General features: G+C 57.6%; 1 protein-coding gene across 3 annotated transcripts in view; it reads right to left on the bottom strand.

Moving 5' to 3' along the window:
• Positions 1-16,716, bottom strand: part of RASGRF1 (Ras protein specific guanine nucleotide releasing factor 1) — a 109,056-nt gene that overhangs the window by 4,811 nt on the left and 87,529 nt on the right. For all 3 annotated transcript variants that reach the window (XM_075896777.1, XM_075896778.1, XM_075896779.1), the window contains 4 exons: positions 8,466-8,569; positions 7,099-7,183; positions 4,507-4,704; positions 1,752-1,831 (listed from right to left, as the gene is read on the bottom strand). In XM_075896777.1, coding sequence (XP_075752892.1) covers positions 1,752-1,831; positions 4,507-4,704; positions 7,099-7,183; positions 8,466-8,569 — 467 coding nt within the window. The remainder of the gene's footprint in view (positions 1-1,751; positions 1,832-4,506; positions 4,705-7,098; positions 7,184-8,465; positions 8,570-16,716) is intronic.

The raw sequence follows: 16,716 nt of genomic DNA, 5'->3' as shown, positions 1-16,716 counted from the left end.
CACCACGGAGGAAGAGATCGCTCGGTTCATTTATGCCACGAATTCGCCTTTCCACGCTGTTAACAAACCCCTTCCCTGGCAGGGCTGCGTCCTCACGACCAGGCTCCGCGCCCCTGGGAGAGCAGGCAGCGGTGGAAGGTTGCTAGATCCAGGGACTTGAACAGGGCGAGAGAGAGAGGGACAGCTTGCCAGGCTAAGCCCGCCGAGGCGGAGCAGTGTGCCCAACGATCATGCTGTGTGGGCCTGTGTGACCACAGACGGGGGGCAGTGTCTATTTCAGAAACAGCAGCCCCCTCGGGAAAGGCCCCCCGCAGCAGGAGAGGTAAAAGAAGGGGCAGTGAAAGCCGTACGAAACGGAGCAAAACTGGGAGCGTCATAGGCGGTGCTTCGCCACGGGCAACGCTGCACGCGAGGCGGAGAGCAGACACTCGGAAGGAGAAACAGAAGGATGCCCCTTGAGCACACGGCCGCGGCGCCCACCTGGCGCGTCTGTAGCCAAAGCCTGAAGCACGTCTTCCCCCGGGAGAAAAGAAGATGCTGCTGACGTCACACAAGGCTCCCCCAACAACCACTCACTGAAGGGAGCAGGCGGATCCCGACTCAGCGCACTGAAACCGGCCTCCTCAGCCTTCAGCGCTCGTCAGAGAACCTGCCGCTGCGCTGCGGCCGCGGACATCTGGGAGGCTCTTCGAGAGACCCCGAGGAAGGAAACGCCCCCCCCAGCGTGTGAAAGTGCCGCAGCAAAGCAGCGAATGGAGCAAACACTAACACTGCATCTCAGTGTCCTGCAGACATTCGCACCCCAACGAGAAAGGCGGGCGCCTTGTTTCGGAAGATGCTGCTGCTGCCCTGGCTTGGCACCTGCCAATCCCTCCTCGGCCATGCCAGCCGCTACATTTCTGGGCTGGCGGGAGGCCTTTGAATCCGCACATAGTGACTGCTGATGCCGGGAACAAAGTCACTCTCCTGAACTGGTGGGATCATTAGCCAGGCACTGGGAACAGGGTCCTTCAGCAGCAAAGCCAACTTTCCCCAGCAGCAGCTTCCTCGGCAGGCACAGAGGGAATATGGGCCCCGCTCGGCGCCACGAAATGGACCGGGAGCTGGGAAAGCAGGACATCTCGTCCGCCCGTGTCAGTCTGACACTCGCGTGCCAGTGGCAGTGGGAAGAGGGGAAGGCTTCAGGACATTTAGTGGTCTGGGGACTTGGCCGTTAGAGTTAACAACATTTGGAACTTAAAAAAAACCAAAAAACCCGAGTTGAGGGCCAGCTCTGCGGGCAAGAGGAGACACCTGCAAACGTGACACGTCTCCGTGCCGTTGGGATGTTGGTTCAGAAAGCAGAAGGGCTGTTTTGCGTGTGTGTGATTTAGTTCTTGCCTCTGCAGCTGGACACGGGCGCTGAGCGGTACGTGCTGTTTCCTACATTCCTAATGCTCACGCTAGCCGAGAGATACTAAGGAGACCCTCTGAGATGCTGTAAAAGGCCGAGCTGCACATTAGCATGTTTTCCTGGCCAGATTTGAATCATGTGAAGCCGTAGCAGTGGGAAACGTGGCTTAACTCAAGGATTCGAGTCACGCTGATTTCAGTCAATCGGCAGCCCCGTGTTGGCTGCCTTGGATGCGTCTGGACCTCCAGGGCCTTTCAGGAGGACACGTGTGTGGTGAGAAATCTGGGCAGGCTGCCGGCCGAAAAGGCTGCAACAGGCTTTCAGCAGCAACCTCCCCACCCCGCCGCAGACCACTTACTTTTTTAGAGCTTCGCGGAGATTCTTGAACCTGCCCTCGGAGGACACCAGCCGCTGGAGCTTGTCGATCAGAGCTTTCGTCTGCAGGGACAGAGAGCGCGGCGGTGAGGGAGGGGCTGGGAACCGGTGCGGAGGTGAGAGGAGTCGGAAGCGGCTGGCACACCAGCGCCTGGCCCTTCATTTGCCATGCTCGGGGCCGTGTGCGGAGGCGCAGATCCTCCCCAAGGTCTCCCCTGGCCACTCAGGGTATGTCTACACTACAAAGTTAATTCGAACTAACAGACGCCTAGTTCGAATTAGCTAGTTCGAATTAAGGGCTGTGTAGTCCCTTCATTCAAACTAGTGGGAGGCTAGCCCTCCCCAGCTTTCCCTGGTGGCCACTCTGGGCACCACCAGGGAAACTCTCTGCCCCCCTCCCGGGCAGTGCCGGAGCCAGGTGCAGGGAGCGGGACTGGGGCCCGGGAGGGGGATGGTAAAAGGGCACTTTAAGGGGGTGTCTGCCCTGGGCAGGCGGGGCAATTCCCAGCTGCCCACACTGGGGCCTCGGGGTGTCAAATCTCGCTTCACGGACCAGTCGAGTGGCTCGTTCTGATCAATTAGTCGCCTAGTCGATAGTCCCCGGGGCGGGGCCGGCAGCCAATCCCCGGGGTGGGGCCGGCAGCCAGTGTGCTCTGGCCCCACTCCTGCGGAGCCCCCTGCCACTCCGCGGACACGGCTGCCAGGCAGGAGCTGCTCCACCGGGGAGCCAGTCTAAAACCAGCCCCCCTCGGGGACCTGTCGCCCTGTACTGCTGCCTCTGATCCTGAAGCCGTAGTGCGGGGAGGTAGCAGCTCCTGTCCAGAGGGGTCTGAGCGCCCGGCCCCGGCCCGAGTCATAACGGAGCCAGGATGCCTGCCCACCCAGCTCCTAACACACTTGAAATGCAGAGCCATGGGGGGTAGGTCGGACCCGGTGCGAATAGCACTGAGCCAGGCTGCTAAAACATTTATGGCAAGGGGGGTGGGGACGTGTCGTGTGTAGCACTGACCTACGAGCTTCTGCTTATCGGTTAGTCGACTGTGCTATTCCATCCCTAAAACAGCCGCGTGCCCAGAAGGGTGGCTGAGGCAAGTCACCCGAGCACCCGCCCTGCGCACGGCCAGCCCGAGCCGCTGCCCACGTGCCCCTTTGTAGGCCTGGCTCGAGCAGCGCTCACGTGGGCCCCTCCCCCAGCCGGGACTCCCAGTGCAGTCGTGTCCTACGACAGTCCGGGATCTGTCTGGCAGCGTTGCAGCCACTGCTGGGGGGTGGGGGTCTCGTCTCTTTCTTATGGAGCGTGCCCGGTGCAGGTCAGCGTGATGCAAAGCCAATCAGCCAATCAGAAGCTGGGCTGTGCTCCAGCCCTGCTGGGCATTAGAGCGACGGGCCTGAGCCTTGCTGGCCCTGGGGCATCGGTGCTGGTGAGGACACCGGGAAGGAAGACCAGGGAATAGGCCGGAAAGAGGCGCCCGGCTTCATGAGCTCTAAGGCGCAGCTGCCCGTGGCCGGGAACAGGGCGCCCCTCTTCGTCCGGGCAGCGATCCTGGCCCGGCAGCGATGGGGCAGGCCAAGCGCCCCCGGCCGCGTGGGCTGGGATAGGGCGTAAAGCAGCCCCCATTCGCTCAAAGGCCAGGCAGGGCTGTGGCTCGCGGGAGCGGACCGCACGCGGTGCACAGCTGGAGAGCAGTGAGGAGAGCGGGGCCGGGCGGGAAGCGGCGTGAGGTGCAAACCTGCGGTGAGCCTGGCCCAGGAGCTGTGTCATGAGCCAGGAGGCGCCTGTCCCCCCGGCAGAGGCCCACGAGCCGAGGAGCGGACACGTGTTCTGCCGCCAGGCTGGGGAAGAGCAAACCCCTCCTGGCTGCCCGGGGCTGAGCTCGGCAAAGAACCATCGGCACCTTCCACGAGGCAGGAGGCTCCCTGCCAGCCCTGCTTTCGGCCGACTCATCGCTCCCAGCACCGGTTTTGGCCAGCACCTCCGGCTCCTTCTCAGCTCTCGCAGTCAGCCACAAAGCTCTCCCGGGTGTCATGGAGCCTGGCGGGGACGCAGTGACACCAGACACCTTTCTCTGGCCCCGAGCACCAACGTCCCCAGCAGAGGTGACTAAGCGCCACTCAGGATGCCTTCCAGCATGTGGCGAGATGCCGTCTGGAATACCCCAGCTGCCCTCCAGCCCAGAAGTTGCATTCACGGCTGCTGCTGCTCTGTGATTTGGGGAGAAACGTGCCCCTGCATCCCAGGTGTGCTCAGGGCTGCTCCTCATGGCATCAGCTCCACAGCGGCCCCGTGCCCGGGAGCTGCTGCACTCTGCTCTCGGCATCATGCTGTTCAGGGAGGTACAGACTGGGCACCTGAGAACCTGCTCCCATGATCCTCCCGCCGCTGCCCAATCCCCGATGGACACAGCTGGCCTTCAGCCTGCCCAAGGGCTAGCATGAGCTGGACACAGCATTGGCTCCTGGGCGCAGACGCCGGCCGTGTGACCCGGCCCAGGGTCCCAACGAGGGGGCGGAGGGAGACTGCGTGCGGCGCTCACAAAGCGCTGATCCAGTCGCTCCCGGGGACGTTTGAGTTTGTGCTTCATTTGGGGCCACTCAAACGGCCATGTCGCCGTGGCTCCTTGCATGTCTTGTCACACCCCGGGGCACAGACCCTCTTCTTGCACAGTGGGCCCCGGTGCATGGCAGCCCCAAGCGCCCCAGTGAGACCCCTAGGACTGAGCCTGCCAGTAGCCACGCACCTGCTTGGACACTTTGAGCCAGGTTTTCTTGAGGCGGAAGATGGCGCTGCGGTTCAGGGAGGAGGTGATCTCCAGGACAGCGTTGTAGTTGTGCAGACACCGGCAGATATCCGCCACGGCCACCCACTTCTCAATGGCGCTCACCCGGGCCGTGACATCCTCGTTGCGGAGGATTTCGGAGGCGATCAAGTTACTGATCTGCAGGGAGAAGGGCCGTTACCCAGTGTGCCAGGGAGGCATTTCCTCAAAGGCTGGCACCAATTCACCACAGACCTTTCGCCCCGACACTCGTCTGTCGCCCTTCTCCCTTCGCAGCCAGAACACAGTTGGCTCTGCCGGAAGCACCTTCACACAGAAACAGCCAAGAACAGAAGAGCGGCCAGACGGGGTCAGACCAAGGGTCCATCCAGCCCGGAGTCCAGTCTGCCCACAGTGGCCAAAGCCAGGCGCCCAGAGGGAGGGAACAGATCCCTCACTCCATCCCCCGGCACCCACTGCCAGCCCCTGACACACAGAGGCCAGGGACCCCAGCCCTGCCCAGCCTCCTGAGCACACAGTTGCTTCATTACAGCCACATGTTCTTGGCTGTGCCTTAAGGACTGTCACCTCCTGGAGCTCACAGAGGCAGTGACCAGCTGCAGCCCACTCACAAAACGCTCACAGGGGCCCTGCATCAGCAATGCACCTAAGCGCATGATGCGCTTGGAAGTTGTCATAATCAGGAGTGCTGACCAGCACGTGGTGACTAAGGGTATGTCTACACTACCCCGCTAGTTAGAACTAGCGGGGTAATGTAGGCATACCGCAATTGCAAATGGAGCCCGAGATTTGAATTTCCCAGGCTTCATTTGCATAAGCAGGGCGCCGCCATTTTTAAATCCCCGCTCGTTCGAACGAGGAGTAATGGTAGTTCGAACTAGGAAGCCTAGTTTGAACTACCTAGTTCGTGCCACGTGTAGCCGCGCGGCACGGGGTTCGAACGAGCGGGGATTTAAAAATGGCGGCTCCCCGCTTATGCAAATGAAGCCCGGGAAATTCAAATCCCGGGCTTCATTTGCAATTGCGGTATGCCTACATTACCCCGCTAGTTCGAACTAGCGGGGTAGTGTAGACATACCCTAAGGGGCTAACGACGTCTCCTGTACCTAGTCAGGTATTGGGTGGTCAGCCAATAACAATGCAGGTAGGGATTTCAAACAGGGGAAGAGGAGTTTCTCTCTCTCTTTGTTTGACATTTAGAGCGTTTTCTTCCAAGACTGAAGGAGATGGGAGGACCATCCTTCTCCAAGAACAGACTTATGATGTGTAAGTAGGAAAAAGTTTAGCTAGTCCATCAGGTTTTGTTGTTTTTCTGGTTTGGGAATTTGGAACTAATGTCTGAGCTGGTTACGTGTTTGGTCTTTCTTTGTAACTTAAGTTTTAGCCTAGGGGTTTTCCCTGAGTATATCAATTGGTGGCTCTTCCCATCTAGCCACTTTACTATGCTTGCAACTGTAGTTCTGTTTTGATAATAAAGGCTTTTTTCTTTTTCTAATGAACCGGTACTGGTTGATTTTTGTGTCCTGGAAGGTCTGTCTGTGTCTCCCCTCTGTTCTTCCCAACTCCAAGCAAAATGGAGGTTGGGGCAAGGGAGAGTTTTCCTTAGGGAGGAGGTTTCCCAAGTGATCTCTTCCGTGGTTTTCTTGGAATTACTTGGGTGGTGGCAGCGGATTCCCCAGAATTGGGATATTAGGATTTTTGGGGGGAAGTTTTTGTACCAAAGCCTGTAAAGAGAAGGTTTTGGGGTGCTCTTACAGGCCCCCACTTCTGCATTTGTTGTGCCAGAGTGGGGAACAGCCTTGACAGAAGGCAGCGGGACGTCAGTGCAAGCGTACTGCTGTACTTGGCCTGGGCTGGCGGCAGCATTTCTTGCCTAACCCCAAGGTAAGAGCGCATGCCTTTGAGGGCTCTGTGCGGTGGAGACAGCGAATTCTCTGCCCTGCGTGGCCAGCCCAGCCTGGGTCAGAAGCCTTGTTTTCAGAGGGGCCAAGCGCTCTGAAAGCAGGCCAGGGACTTAGGAATCGAGATACAGATCTGGAGGGGAATCTTAGCCCCCAACGTCAAAGGGAGTTTTGCCCAGGACTCCCAGGAGTCAGGGTTTCACTCCGGGGGCCTCACTTACGTATGGAAACGTGACCATTTTGACCCATGCTTTTCGGTGCGTATTTCCAGGTGACTTCACTCAGCCTAGGAGCGCAGAGGCCGTCTTATTCTATGCTCAGATGGAGCCAAACCCCAAAGCCTGGGCCCAAGTTCTCAGCTCAGGTCTCCCTCTACAAGGGGCAAGATTTAGCAGCCTGATTTAGGAAGAAGTCTTGGATTCGGATTTTACCCCTTTGCCACCACCCTCTGCAATGTGGGCATGTTTGGCTGGGGCCAGTTCGGTCTGTTCCAGGTAGATCAGCACATTGGACTGGGATTCCCTTGGGCCTGCTCTCCGACGGCGAAAGTCACCATGGGAGCGGGGTCAGTGCATCTCAGACCCAGCACACCAACACAAGCCACGACTCCTCTGCCACCCGCCCCGCCATCTCCCGGACCGCCCCTCCTTACATCATTGAAGTGTTTCGTGTTCTTCATAATGTACGGCGTCCTCTCGTTCTTCTCCAGCTTCATCCAGCCCTGCCCGAAAAACTCCCTGCAAAGTACAAACCCAGCATCACTTCCATCCATCTTCTGGGGGTCCCTGGCTCTCCCCAGAGCCCGCCCTGCCTGCAAAATGCCCGGGGAAGGATTCTTGCCCTTCAGAACCGAGTATGTGGGCGTCCTGGCAGAAACTGCCTTCCGCAGGTTAGAGAAAAACCAGGTAATGCGGCCTCAGCGGTACCCCAGGCCTGGCTACAGAGACACGGGCTCCCAACTCAGCACACACGGGTTAGGAAGACAGTTCTGGCCAGATACAGGGGTCTTCCCTGGAGCACCGAGTAGGGATTCTCTGTCAGAAGGTTAATTTCTGCATCTGCAAGGGGGCAGGTGGCCACCCTCATCGCCCCACCCCCCTCTTTGCCACAGAACAGAAAACGTGGACACGTGTGCTGCCAATCCGAGAGGCACCACAGCTGTCACCACAAGCTGGGCTAGGGAGAGACCAGGGCGATTGTCGCCAGGCTGCAGAAACCACTGCCACGCCCTCAGAATACGGGGCTACCGGATCGGCAGGGGGCTGTCCCTCCCGGTGTGGCCTCGCCCGCGCGCTACATGCAAGGTCACGGCAGCGGGGCAGGGCAGTGCGCTCTGCCAAGTGGCACCCTCCGTGCATGCACGATGCCAGCCAAACGGCACGTGGTTTTCTATCGGCACCGAGCAGGGACCAACCGGGCTCGGCCAGCTTGCGATAAAGGGCCTGCCCAGAAACCAGGGACACCTGCTGTGTCCTGGCAGCGCATGCAGGGAAACAGGGAAGTGCTACCAGCTCCATGCCTGGGCCGAGGCAGGGCTGGCTCATGGGCAAACTTCCCTCTTCACTTCCCATGCCAGCAGCTGGTGGGGGAGACGGGGACCCGCTTGCAAGTTACAGCCCCACCTGGGGCAGGACAGGTCCTCGCCTTGGTGATACCAGCAGGGAGAGAGTGTTCACCTGCCTAGGCCACCCACCTGGCAGGCACCTCCCTGAAGCTGCTGCCTCCCCTCCCACCCAGGTGGGTAGGCAGGAGCTAAGCCGGAGACTTCCCCTCCCCCCAACCACACTGGCTACTGCTCTCCTAGATTGCTGGAGAAATCCTGGGGAGCCCCGTGTCCCGGAGTCCCAGCTCCCCACACCCCAACGAGGGGCATTTCTGGACAGTTACAGCCCTGAGTCTGCACCAGGCGTTGCTACGTGGAAGGCAAGTCCTGCCCCTATTGCCGTGCTGCAGATGTGAGCTTGGCAACCCACCGCCCTCCGGCGCTGGCAGAGGTGCCAAACGACAGGCAGCACTTACTCGTATGGGATCTTCTTAAAGACCAGGTGATCCAGCAACGTCAGCTGCTCTGCTATTTCCAAAGCCGAGTGATTTTCAAAGGGTTCTGCTTTGACTCCCTCTGCCTAAAGTAAAGAGTCAATGTGTGTTTTACTAGGCTGATTGTGTTGAGCATACATCAAGAATCACTTGCATTCTGCGCACTGAAATAACCTGAAAGCCTCCCCAAAGGGCTACGCCCCTGTTGTATTGGCCAGAAACAAGCCAGAATGCAGCGTATGCAGGAAGTATCATTCAACGGCCACACTGTGGTCCCCTTACACACCCTGGCCAATCACTCACACACGTGTTCCCACCCTCCGCCTGGGAATGCTCACCAGCATGGGGGAAGGATCCCCACCACACTCTTAGGCTCTGGCTACATTTGTGATGATGAGAGGGGTCCTGCCAGTAAAGGGTTAAACTCAAGGAATCCCGAAACAAATTCCAGGAAGTGTTGGCAGGGAGCCAGGCAAACCAATGGGAAGAAAGTGTCGAGATTGGAATTGAAGGGGAATCTGCCTGTGGCAGTTCAAACCAGATGCTGGGGGGAAGAAGATGAACGGAACCAGGTAGGAATACCTGTGCCTGGAACCTTGGAAGTACAGATATGTGAGTAGATAGGGAATGCTTTAGTTAGACACAAGCAGGTTATTTTCTTGGGGGTTCTGTTCCTCTGTGCCAAGTCCATGTACTCCCTTCCCCACCCCGATACACTGTAACTAAAGTTGAATCCCAGGGAAGCAATTCTCTGTGCTTGAATCTGGTTTTTCTCAGTTGCTCTATAACACCTAGCAACCAAGTGTGCTTTCGAAAATCTCTCTCTGTTTTGTTAATAAAATCACCTTTTTAAAGACTATGATCTGATTCTTGTCACCTAGAAGGTAACAGGAGGTCTGTATGTGCATGTCTAAGACTGGGAGGTCAGCTGTCAGAGACTGCAGTTGGTTTACTTTCTTTTAAGCTCTCTTGTGGTAAAAGAGCTTGGGGTACCCCTCTGAAGTGAATCTTCCTGGGTTCAAAAAGAAAGGGTTTTTTTTTTCACTTGGGTTGGCAGCTACCTCCCAAGGCCAGGGAATCTCTGACCTTGGGGAGTTTTTAAGCAGAAGCCTACAGTGAAAGGGATGCCTCTCGTGGGCCCCCACCTTCTGCACCCGGCGTGCCAGAGTGGGGAACTGCGCTGCCAACATTACTAATGATTTTGGTAGAGCTTGAAGTAAGAATCAACCAACAATAATAAGTAACAACTTGACTAATCCACCGTCCTGAGCGACGGGAGTTCCAGCGACCTGGGTGCCGGTGTGGACAGCGGCGTCGGCAGGAAAGCGTCTCCCGCCAACATGCCTCCTCTTTTCACGGGTGTAGATGTTATTAAGCTGTCGGGGGAGCTTTCTCCCATCAGCCCCTAGTGTGTTTTCAGCAGGGGCGCTGCAGTGCTAGAAAAAGTAGTGTAGACGTAGCTCTGATTGCCAGTGACCACACTCTCACTGGGGTACCCTGAACCACAGATGTTTCTTCGGGGTCACAAATGCAACTGAGGGTCTTCTGTGAACGACACCAACCAGCTTGGAGAAAAAAGAGAAAGGACGAAGGAGCCCAGTTGTGTCCCTGTTGCCCTGGAAGTTGTTTTTGAGGCTGACACGGTTTGTGCAGATGGCGTCCGTGAGAACAGGTGTTTTCTGATCTGGGTTGCCCAATTTCAGATCAGCATCAGGATCAGGGTTCCCTCTAAGGTGAGCGCAGCCCCGCTTCAGCCCCGCCCAGTCAGAGGCTCAGGGCTCCACCCATGAGGCTGACGGAGTGGGCGGGGCTGATTTACCCCCTGTGGGAACAGTGACCTGCACCAGGAATGTCCAGGCACAAGCTTCTTGGCTGTCGTCAGGCTGGTGACGGTGTCCATGAAAGTGGATGAGAATTTTGACCCAGGCACCAGTGGAAGCAGGATTGGGCCCTGGCGTGATACCTGTCCTAGGCAGGTGGAGGTGTGGCAGGGTGATCTCTGAGACTCTCCTCAGCTTCATTAAGGAATGATCTGCTTGGGCTGCAAATAGACCAGCAATTAACGATTCCATCTTGGGAGTTCAAATGTTACAGGTTAACCTATCAAGGAGCATTAATGCCTGCGAAAGGCTGGCTTTCCCCGGACAGCCTTGCCATCAATGAATAAAGCGGCAGGGACTCCCGGCCAGGGAAGCCGGCCCGGGCGGAGCAGATGCAGCTCCGTATTACAGCTAACGTACCGGATTAGCAGCCTTCTTCTGCCAGCCAAGGCAGCGCTGCTCTTTAAAAGGTTTTAATATGAATTGAGATTTAAAATCTCTCCTTGTTTGGGGCCAGATTTTCAAATGACCAGGAAGCCAGAGGCTGGCAATGGGCGACAGGGGAGAGATCGCTTGATGGTTCCCTGCTCTGTTCCCTCCCTCTGGGGCACCTGGCATTGGCCACCATCGTCAGACCAGCCGCTGGGCTAGATAGGCCTTTGGTCTGACCCAGTCCGGCCACTCTGATGTTCAGGTGTAAGTGTGGGTCTGTCCATTTGAAAATCTAGCCACTGGCCACCAAGGGTGTAAAATCCTCTTTAATTAGTTAACCGGCTAAACGTTATGTTCAACCAATTAATGAATGGGGAGAGTGGGGGAGGGGTTCAGTGAGGGAGCATCGAACATGACAAGCTGCAAACCATTCTAGTGATTAATTGCCCGGCTGTAATTGCCCAGCCTGTAACTGTCTGGTTGTAATTGCCCGGCTGTAATGGTCTGGCTGTAACTGCCCTGCCTGTCAAACATTTGCACCTGATTTCCAGTCTGTATTTGTCTAGTTTCCACTTCCAGCCCTGGCTCCTGTTCTGCTTTGCTCTGCTGGACTGGAGAGCCCTCTCTTACCGAATGTCATTTACCACCGTTCCCGGACTCTGGGCCCCAGACTGCCATTCCGCCAGCATCCGGGGTAAAATAACCTCTGCTCCTGCTCGACACTCTCCTGCCTGTGCTCCCCGGGATGGCAAAGCCCTTTCGGCCGTGCCATGGGAGAGTCGCTGCCTCCCAGGACTCAGCCCCAGCCCGGCCCACAGGCATTGTCCCTCGACGTGCCCCGTCACATCAGTCACTTGCCCCGGTTCACTGAGTGATCTATGGTGATGCGAGCGCTTGGGCTGAACAGTGCTGGTTCCCGGTTGCACAGAGCCAATGGGTCACTCCTCACAAGCACAGCAATGCCCGCCTGCCTTCACCCAGCAAAGCAACTGAGGCTGCCTGTGCCGGTGGGACCGACTGCAGAATACAGCCCAGGGGGTCACAGCTGAGAGGAGCCCAGACTGGAATCTCATACCCCCGCCCTGCGGGTCTCAGGAGGCCGGGTTTGGATACAAAGCCCTGGAATGCAAACCCAGCTCTCTGGGTCTGGCTCTGCGGCGGCTCTAAGTGAGAGAGCCCATCGTGAGAGTCCAGTTTGGGCTACGATGGCTGCCCTGTGCGGACAGGGAGACTCCACCCACTGGCTCAAAATATCGCCATGACTGGTCACAAGACTTCACAGTCTGAACTAGCAAAGCCTAATCCAGAGCTGGGACCGATCGCTGCCTCCTCAGAGCTGCTGTACCCCTGGGGTCCCCTGTGAATCCAGAACCAGGCCTGATCGCTGCCTCCTCAGACCTGCTGTACCCCTGGGGTCCCCTGTGAATCCAGAGCCAGGCCTGATCGCTGCCTCCTCAGACCTGCTGTACTCCTGGGGTCCCCTGTGAATCCAGACCCAGGCCTGATCGCTGCCTCCTCAGACCTGCTGTACCCCTGGGGTCCCCTGTGAATCCAGAGCCAGGCCTGATCGCTGCCTCCTCAGACCTGCTGTACTCCTGGGGTCCCCTGTGAATCCAGACCCAGGCCCGATCGCTGCCTCCTCAGAGCTGCTGGACCCCTGGGGTCCCCTGTGAATCCAGAGCCAGGCCCGATCGCTGCCTCCTCAGACCTGCTGTACCCCTGGGGTCCTCTGTGAATCCAGACCCAGGCCTGATCGCTGCCTCCTCAGAGCTGCTGTACCCCTGGGGTCCTCTGTGAATCCAGAGTCAGGCCTGATCGCTGCCTCCTCAGAGCTGCTGTACCCCTGGGGTCCCCTGTGAATCCAGAGCCAGGCCTGATCGCTGCCTCCTCAGACCTGCTGTACCCCTGGGGTCCCCTGTGAATCCAGAAACAGGCCCGATCGCTGCCTCCTCAGACCTGCTGTACCCCTGGGGTCCCCTGTGAATCCAGAGCCAGGCCTGATCGTTGCCTCCTCAGAGCTGCTGGGCCCCTGGGGTCCCCTGTGAATCCAGAGCCAGGCCTGATCGCTGCCTCCTCAGAGCTGCTGGACCCCTGGGGTCCCCTGTGAATCCAGAGCCAGGCCCGATCGCTGCCTCCTCAGACCTGCTGTACCCCTGGGGTCCCCTGTGAATCCAGAGCCAGGCCCGATCGCTGCCTCCTCAGACCTGCTGTACCCCTGGGGTCCCCTGTGAATCCAGAGCCAGGCCTGATCGTTGCCTCCTCAGAGCTGCTGGGCCCCTGGGGTCCCCTGTGAATCCAGAGCCAGGCCTGATCGCTGCCTCCTCAGAGCTGCTGGACCCCTGGGGTCCCCTGTGAATCCAGAGTCAGGCCCGATCGCTGCCTCCTCAGACCTGCTGTACCCCTGGGGTCCCCTGTGAATCCAGAAACAGGCCCGATCGCTGCCTCCTCAGACCTGCTGTACCCCTGGGGTCCCCTGTGAATCCAGAGCCAGGCCTGATCGTTGCCTCCTCAGAGCTGCTGGGCCCCTGGGGTCCCCTGTGAATCCAGAGCCAGGCCTGATCGCTGCCTCCTCAGAGCTGCTGGACCCCTGGGGTCCCCTGTGAATCCAGAGCCAGGCCCGATCGCTGCCTCCTCAGACCTGCTGTACCCCTGGGGTCCCCTGTGAATCCAGAGCCAGGCCTGATCGTTGCCTCCTCAGAGCTGCTGGGCCCCTGGGGTCCCCTGTGAATCCAGAGCCAGGCCTGATCGCTGCCTCCTCAGAGCTGCTGGACCCCTGGGGTCCCCTGTGAATCCAGAGCCAGGCCTGATCGCTGCCTCCTCAGAGCTGCTGGACCCCTGGGGTCCCCTGTGAATCCAGAGCCAGGCCCGATCGCTGCCTCCTCAGACCTGCTGGACCCCTGGGGTCCCCTGTGAATCCAGAGCCAGGCCTGATCACTGCCTCCTCAGAGCTGCTGTACCCCTGGGGTCCCCTGTGAATCCAGAGCCAGGCCTGATCGTTGCCTCCTCAGAGCTGCTGGGCCCCTGGGGTCCCCTGTGAATCCAGAGCCAGGCCTGATCGCTGCCTCCTCAGAGCTGCTGGACCCCTGGGGTCCCCTGTGAATCCAGAGTCAGGCCCGATCGCTGCCTCCTTAGAGCAGCTGGTTGAGAATTTGAAAATGGAAGGCAGCTTAGGTAGAAGTGACCACGAATTCATAGAGTTCATGATTCTAAGGAATGGTAGAAGGGAGAACAGCAAAACAGAGACAGTGGATTTCAGGAAGGCAGATTTTAGTAAACTCAGAGCTGGTAGGTAAGGTCCCTGGGAAGCAAGACTAAGAGGGAAAAACAACTGAAGAGAATTGGCAGTTTTTTAAAGAGACATTATTAGCAGCTCAAAAGCAAACTATTCTACTGCGTAGGAAGGGTTGAAAGTCTGGCAGGAGACCACCTTGGATCAACCAGGAGATCTTACATGATCTAAAAATCAAAAAGGAGTCTCATAAAAAGTGCGAACTAGATCAAATGACAAAGGATGAATATAAGCAACAACACACGTATGCAGGGGCAAGATTAGACAGGCAAAGGCACAAAACGAGCTAAATCTAGCTGGGCTAAAGGGTAACAAGAAGATGTTCTACAAGTATGTTAGGAGCAAGAGGAAGAGCAAGGACAGGGTGGGCCCATTGCTCAGTGAGGAGGGAGAAACAACAACAGGAAACCTGGACATGGCAGGGGTGCTTAATGACTTCTTCGTTTCGGTTTTCGTCAGGGTGGCGGGATGCCTAACATGGAGATTGCTAGTGGAAAGGGGGTAGGTGTAGAAATTAAAATAAAACAAGTTCAAATTACTTAGAAGAGTTAGATGTCTGCAAGTCACCAGGGCCTGATGAAATACACCTAGAATACTCAAGGAGCTGATAGAGGAGGTGTCTGAGCCTTTAGCTATCATCTTTGAAAATTCATGGAAGTTAGGAGAGATTCCAGAAGACTGGAAAAGGGCAAATCTCGTGCCCATCTATAAAAAGGGAAACAACCACCCAGGAAACTACAGACCAGTCAGTTTAACTTCTGTCCCAGGGAAGATAATGGAGCAGGTAATTAAGGAAATCATCTGCAAACATCTGGAAGAAAATAAGGTGACAGGTAACAGCCAGCATGGATTTGTAAATCATATCAAAGAAATCTGAGAGCTTTCTTTGATAGGATAACAAGCCTTGTGGATAAGGGAAAAGCAGTGGACGTGGTATGCTTAGACTTTAGTAAAGCATTAGATACGGTCTCGCATGACATTCTTATCAATAAACTAGGCAAACACAACCTAGATGGGGCGACTCTAAGGTAGGTGCAGAACTGGCTGGAGAACCGTTCTCAGAGTGTAGTTATTAACGATTTGCAATCCTGCTGGAAGGGCAGAACAAGTGGAATTCCCAGGGGTCTGTTTTGGGACCAGTTCTGTTCAATATCCTCAGTGATTTAGATGATGGCACATAGAGGACGCTTATTAAGTTTGCAGATGATACCAAGCAGGGAGGGGTTGCGACTGCTCTGGAGGATGGGTCATCATTCAAAATGATCTGGACAAACTAGAGAAATGGTCGAAGGTCAATAGGATGATGTTTAATAGGGACAAATGCAAAGTGCTCCACTCAGGAAGGGACAATCCGTCTCACACACACAGACTGGGAAGTGACTGTCTAGGAAGGATACTGCAGAAAGGGATCTAGGGGTCATAGTAGGCCACAAGTTAAACATTAGGGAACAGTGGAATGCTGTTGCAAACAAAGCAAACATGATTCTGGGCTGCATTAGCAGGAGTGTTGCAAGCAAGACACGAGGAGTCATTCTCCCGCTCTGCTCTGGTTAGGCCTCAGTTGGAGTCTTGTGTCCAGTTCTGGGCACCGCATTTCAAGAAAGATGAGGAGAAATTGGAGGGAGTGTGGAGGACTCTCGGAGGCTCCCCCGTGCAGTACAGCGCCCCTCCAGCACGCCAGCGGGTGCCTGCCCCACGCCCACCGCCCTCCTCTCACGGAAAGACGTGCCACGGGGAGGCTCGCACTGCTCTCCCTGCCCGGCGTGCCAGGCCACACGAATGCGGCCCTTGGCCCAGCTCTGCCGGGGGAATGGGCAGCCAGCAACACTCCGCTGCTTCGGCACGTCTGGGCCTGGCTGTACTCTCCTGAGTGCCTGGCGTGCATTGCACCAGGGCACTTGTGTAACCACTAGGGTGGCAGTTGCGTGTCTAGCTCAGACCTGGCAGTGGGCCTGCTGTGAAGTGGCCTGGCTGTGCCGGGGGGGGAGGGGACGCAACCCTGCTGCTCCCGTTGCTGAGTGGGCGAGAAGACAGGTTTGGGTGAAGCTCTTGGCCCTCAGACTGCCCAGAAAGCAAAGCTGCCGGCACAGGGTGCGGAGGGGTGCGTGGAGTCAGCCGTGCCAGCCGACCGCCTGGCAGGAGGATGGGCACGCTGGATGGGCGTGGGGATCCCTCCCGGCAGGCGTGCTGGGTGGGCCGGCGAGCTCCCCGCTGCTCGGGTTCACGCAGGGCTGGCTCCGTGAGCAGTGCCGCGGCGCGCTGAGCGCTAGCCAGGCGGGACCGGAGCAGAGAGGCCATTGAAAATCTGCTGCTGGCCAAAGGGAGCTGCCTTGTGCCAACGGGTTCCTGGAAGAGAGCGTCCAAGTGGTTTTGCTTTGTGCACATTCCTCCCGTGCTCAGAGTCAAGGAGGCCCCTGAGGCGGCACAGTGGGGCCATGCTGCCCAAGAGAGGCGACCGCCAGCCTAGAGCAAACACTTCCCCCGCCAAGCCCACAGAACGGCAGCGCTGGGAAGCATCCCGCGGGCGGACACCTGGCAGACCCAGGCACGGTCACTGGCAGCCACCGAGACCGAATCCTGCCCGGCCAGCTCCATTTGCTGCTGTGACAGGGGCCTGGCTTCGGTGATGGGGGAGCGTGGGGGACGTACGTACCTGGATCTCAGGGGCGTTGCGCTGCGTCGGCGGGGGACC

The sequence above is a fragment of the Pelodiscus sinensis genome, chromosome 14 (assembly GCF_049634645.1).
Source record: "Pelodiscus sinensis isolate JC-2024 chromosome 14, ASM4963464v1, whole genome shotgun sequence".
In the NCBI taxonomy this organism is placed as follows: Eukaryota; Metazoa; Chordata; order Testudines; family Trionychidae; genus Pelodiscus; species Pelodiscus sinensis.
Note: the sequence above shows the minus strand (reverse complement) of the source record. Positions and strands in the feature narration are given on the sequence as shown.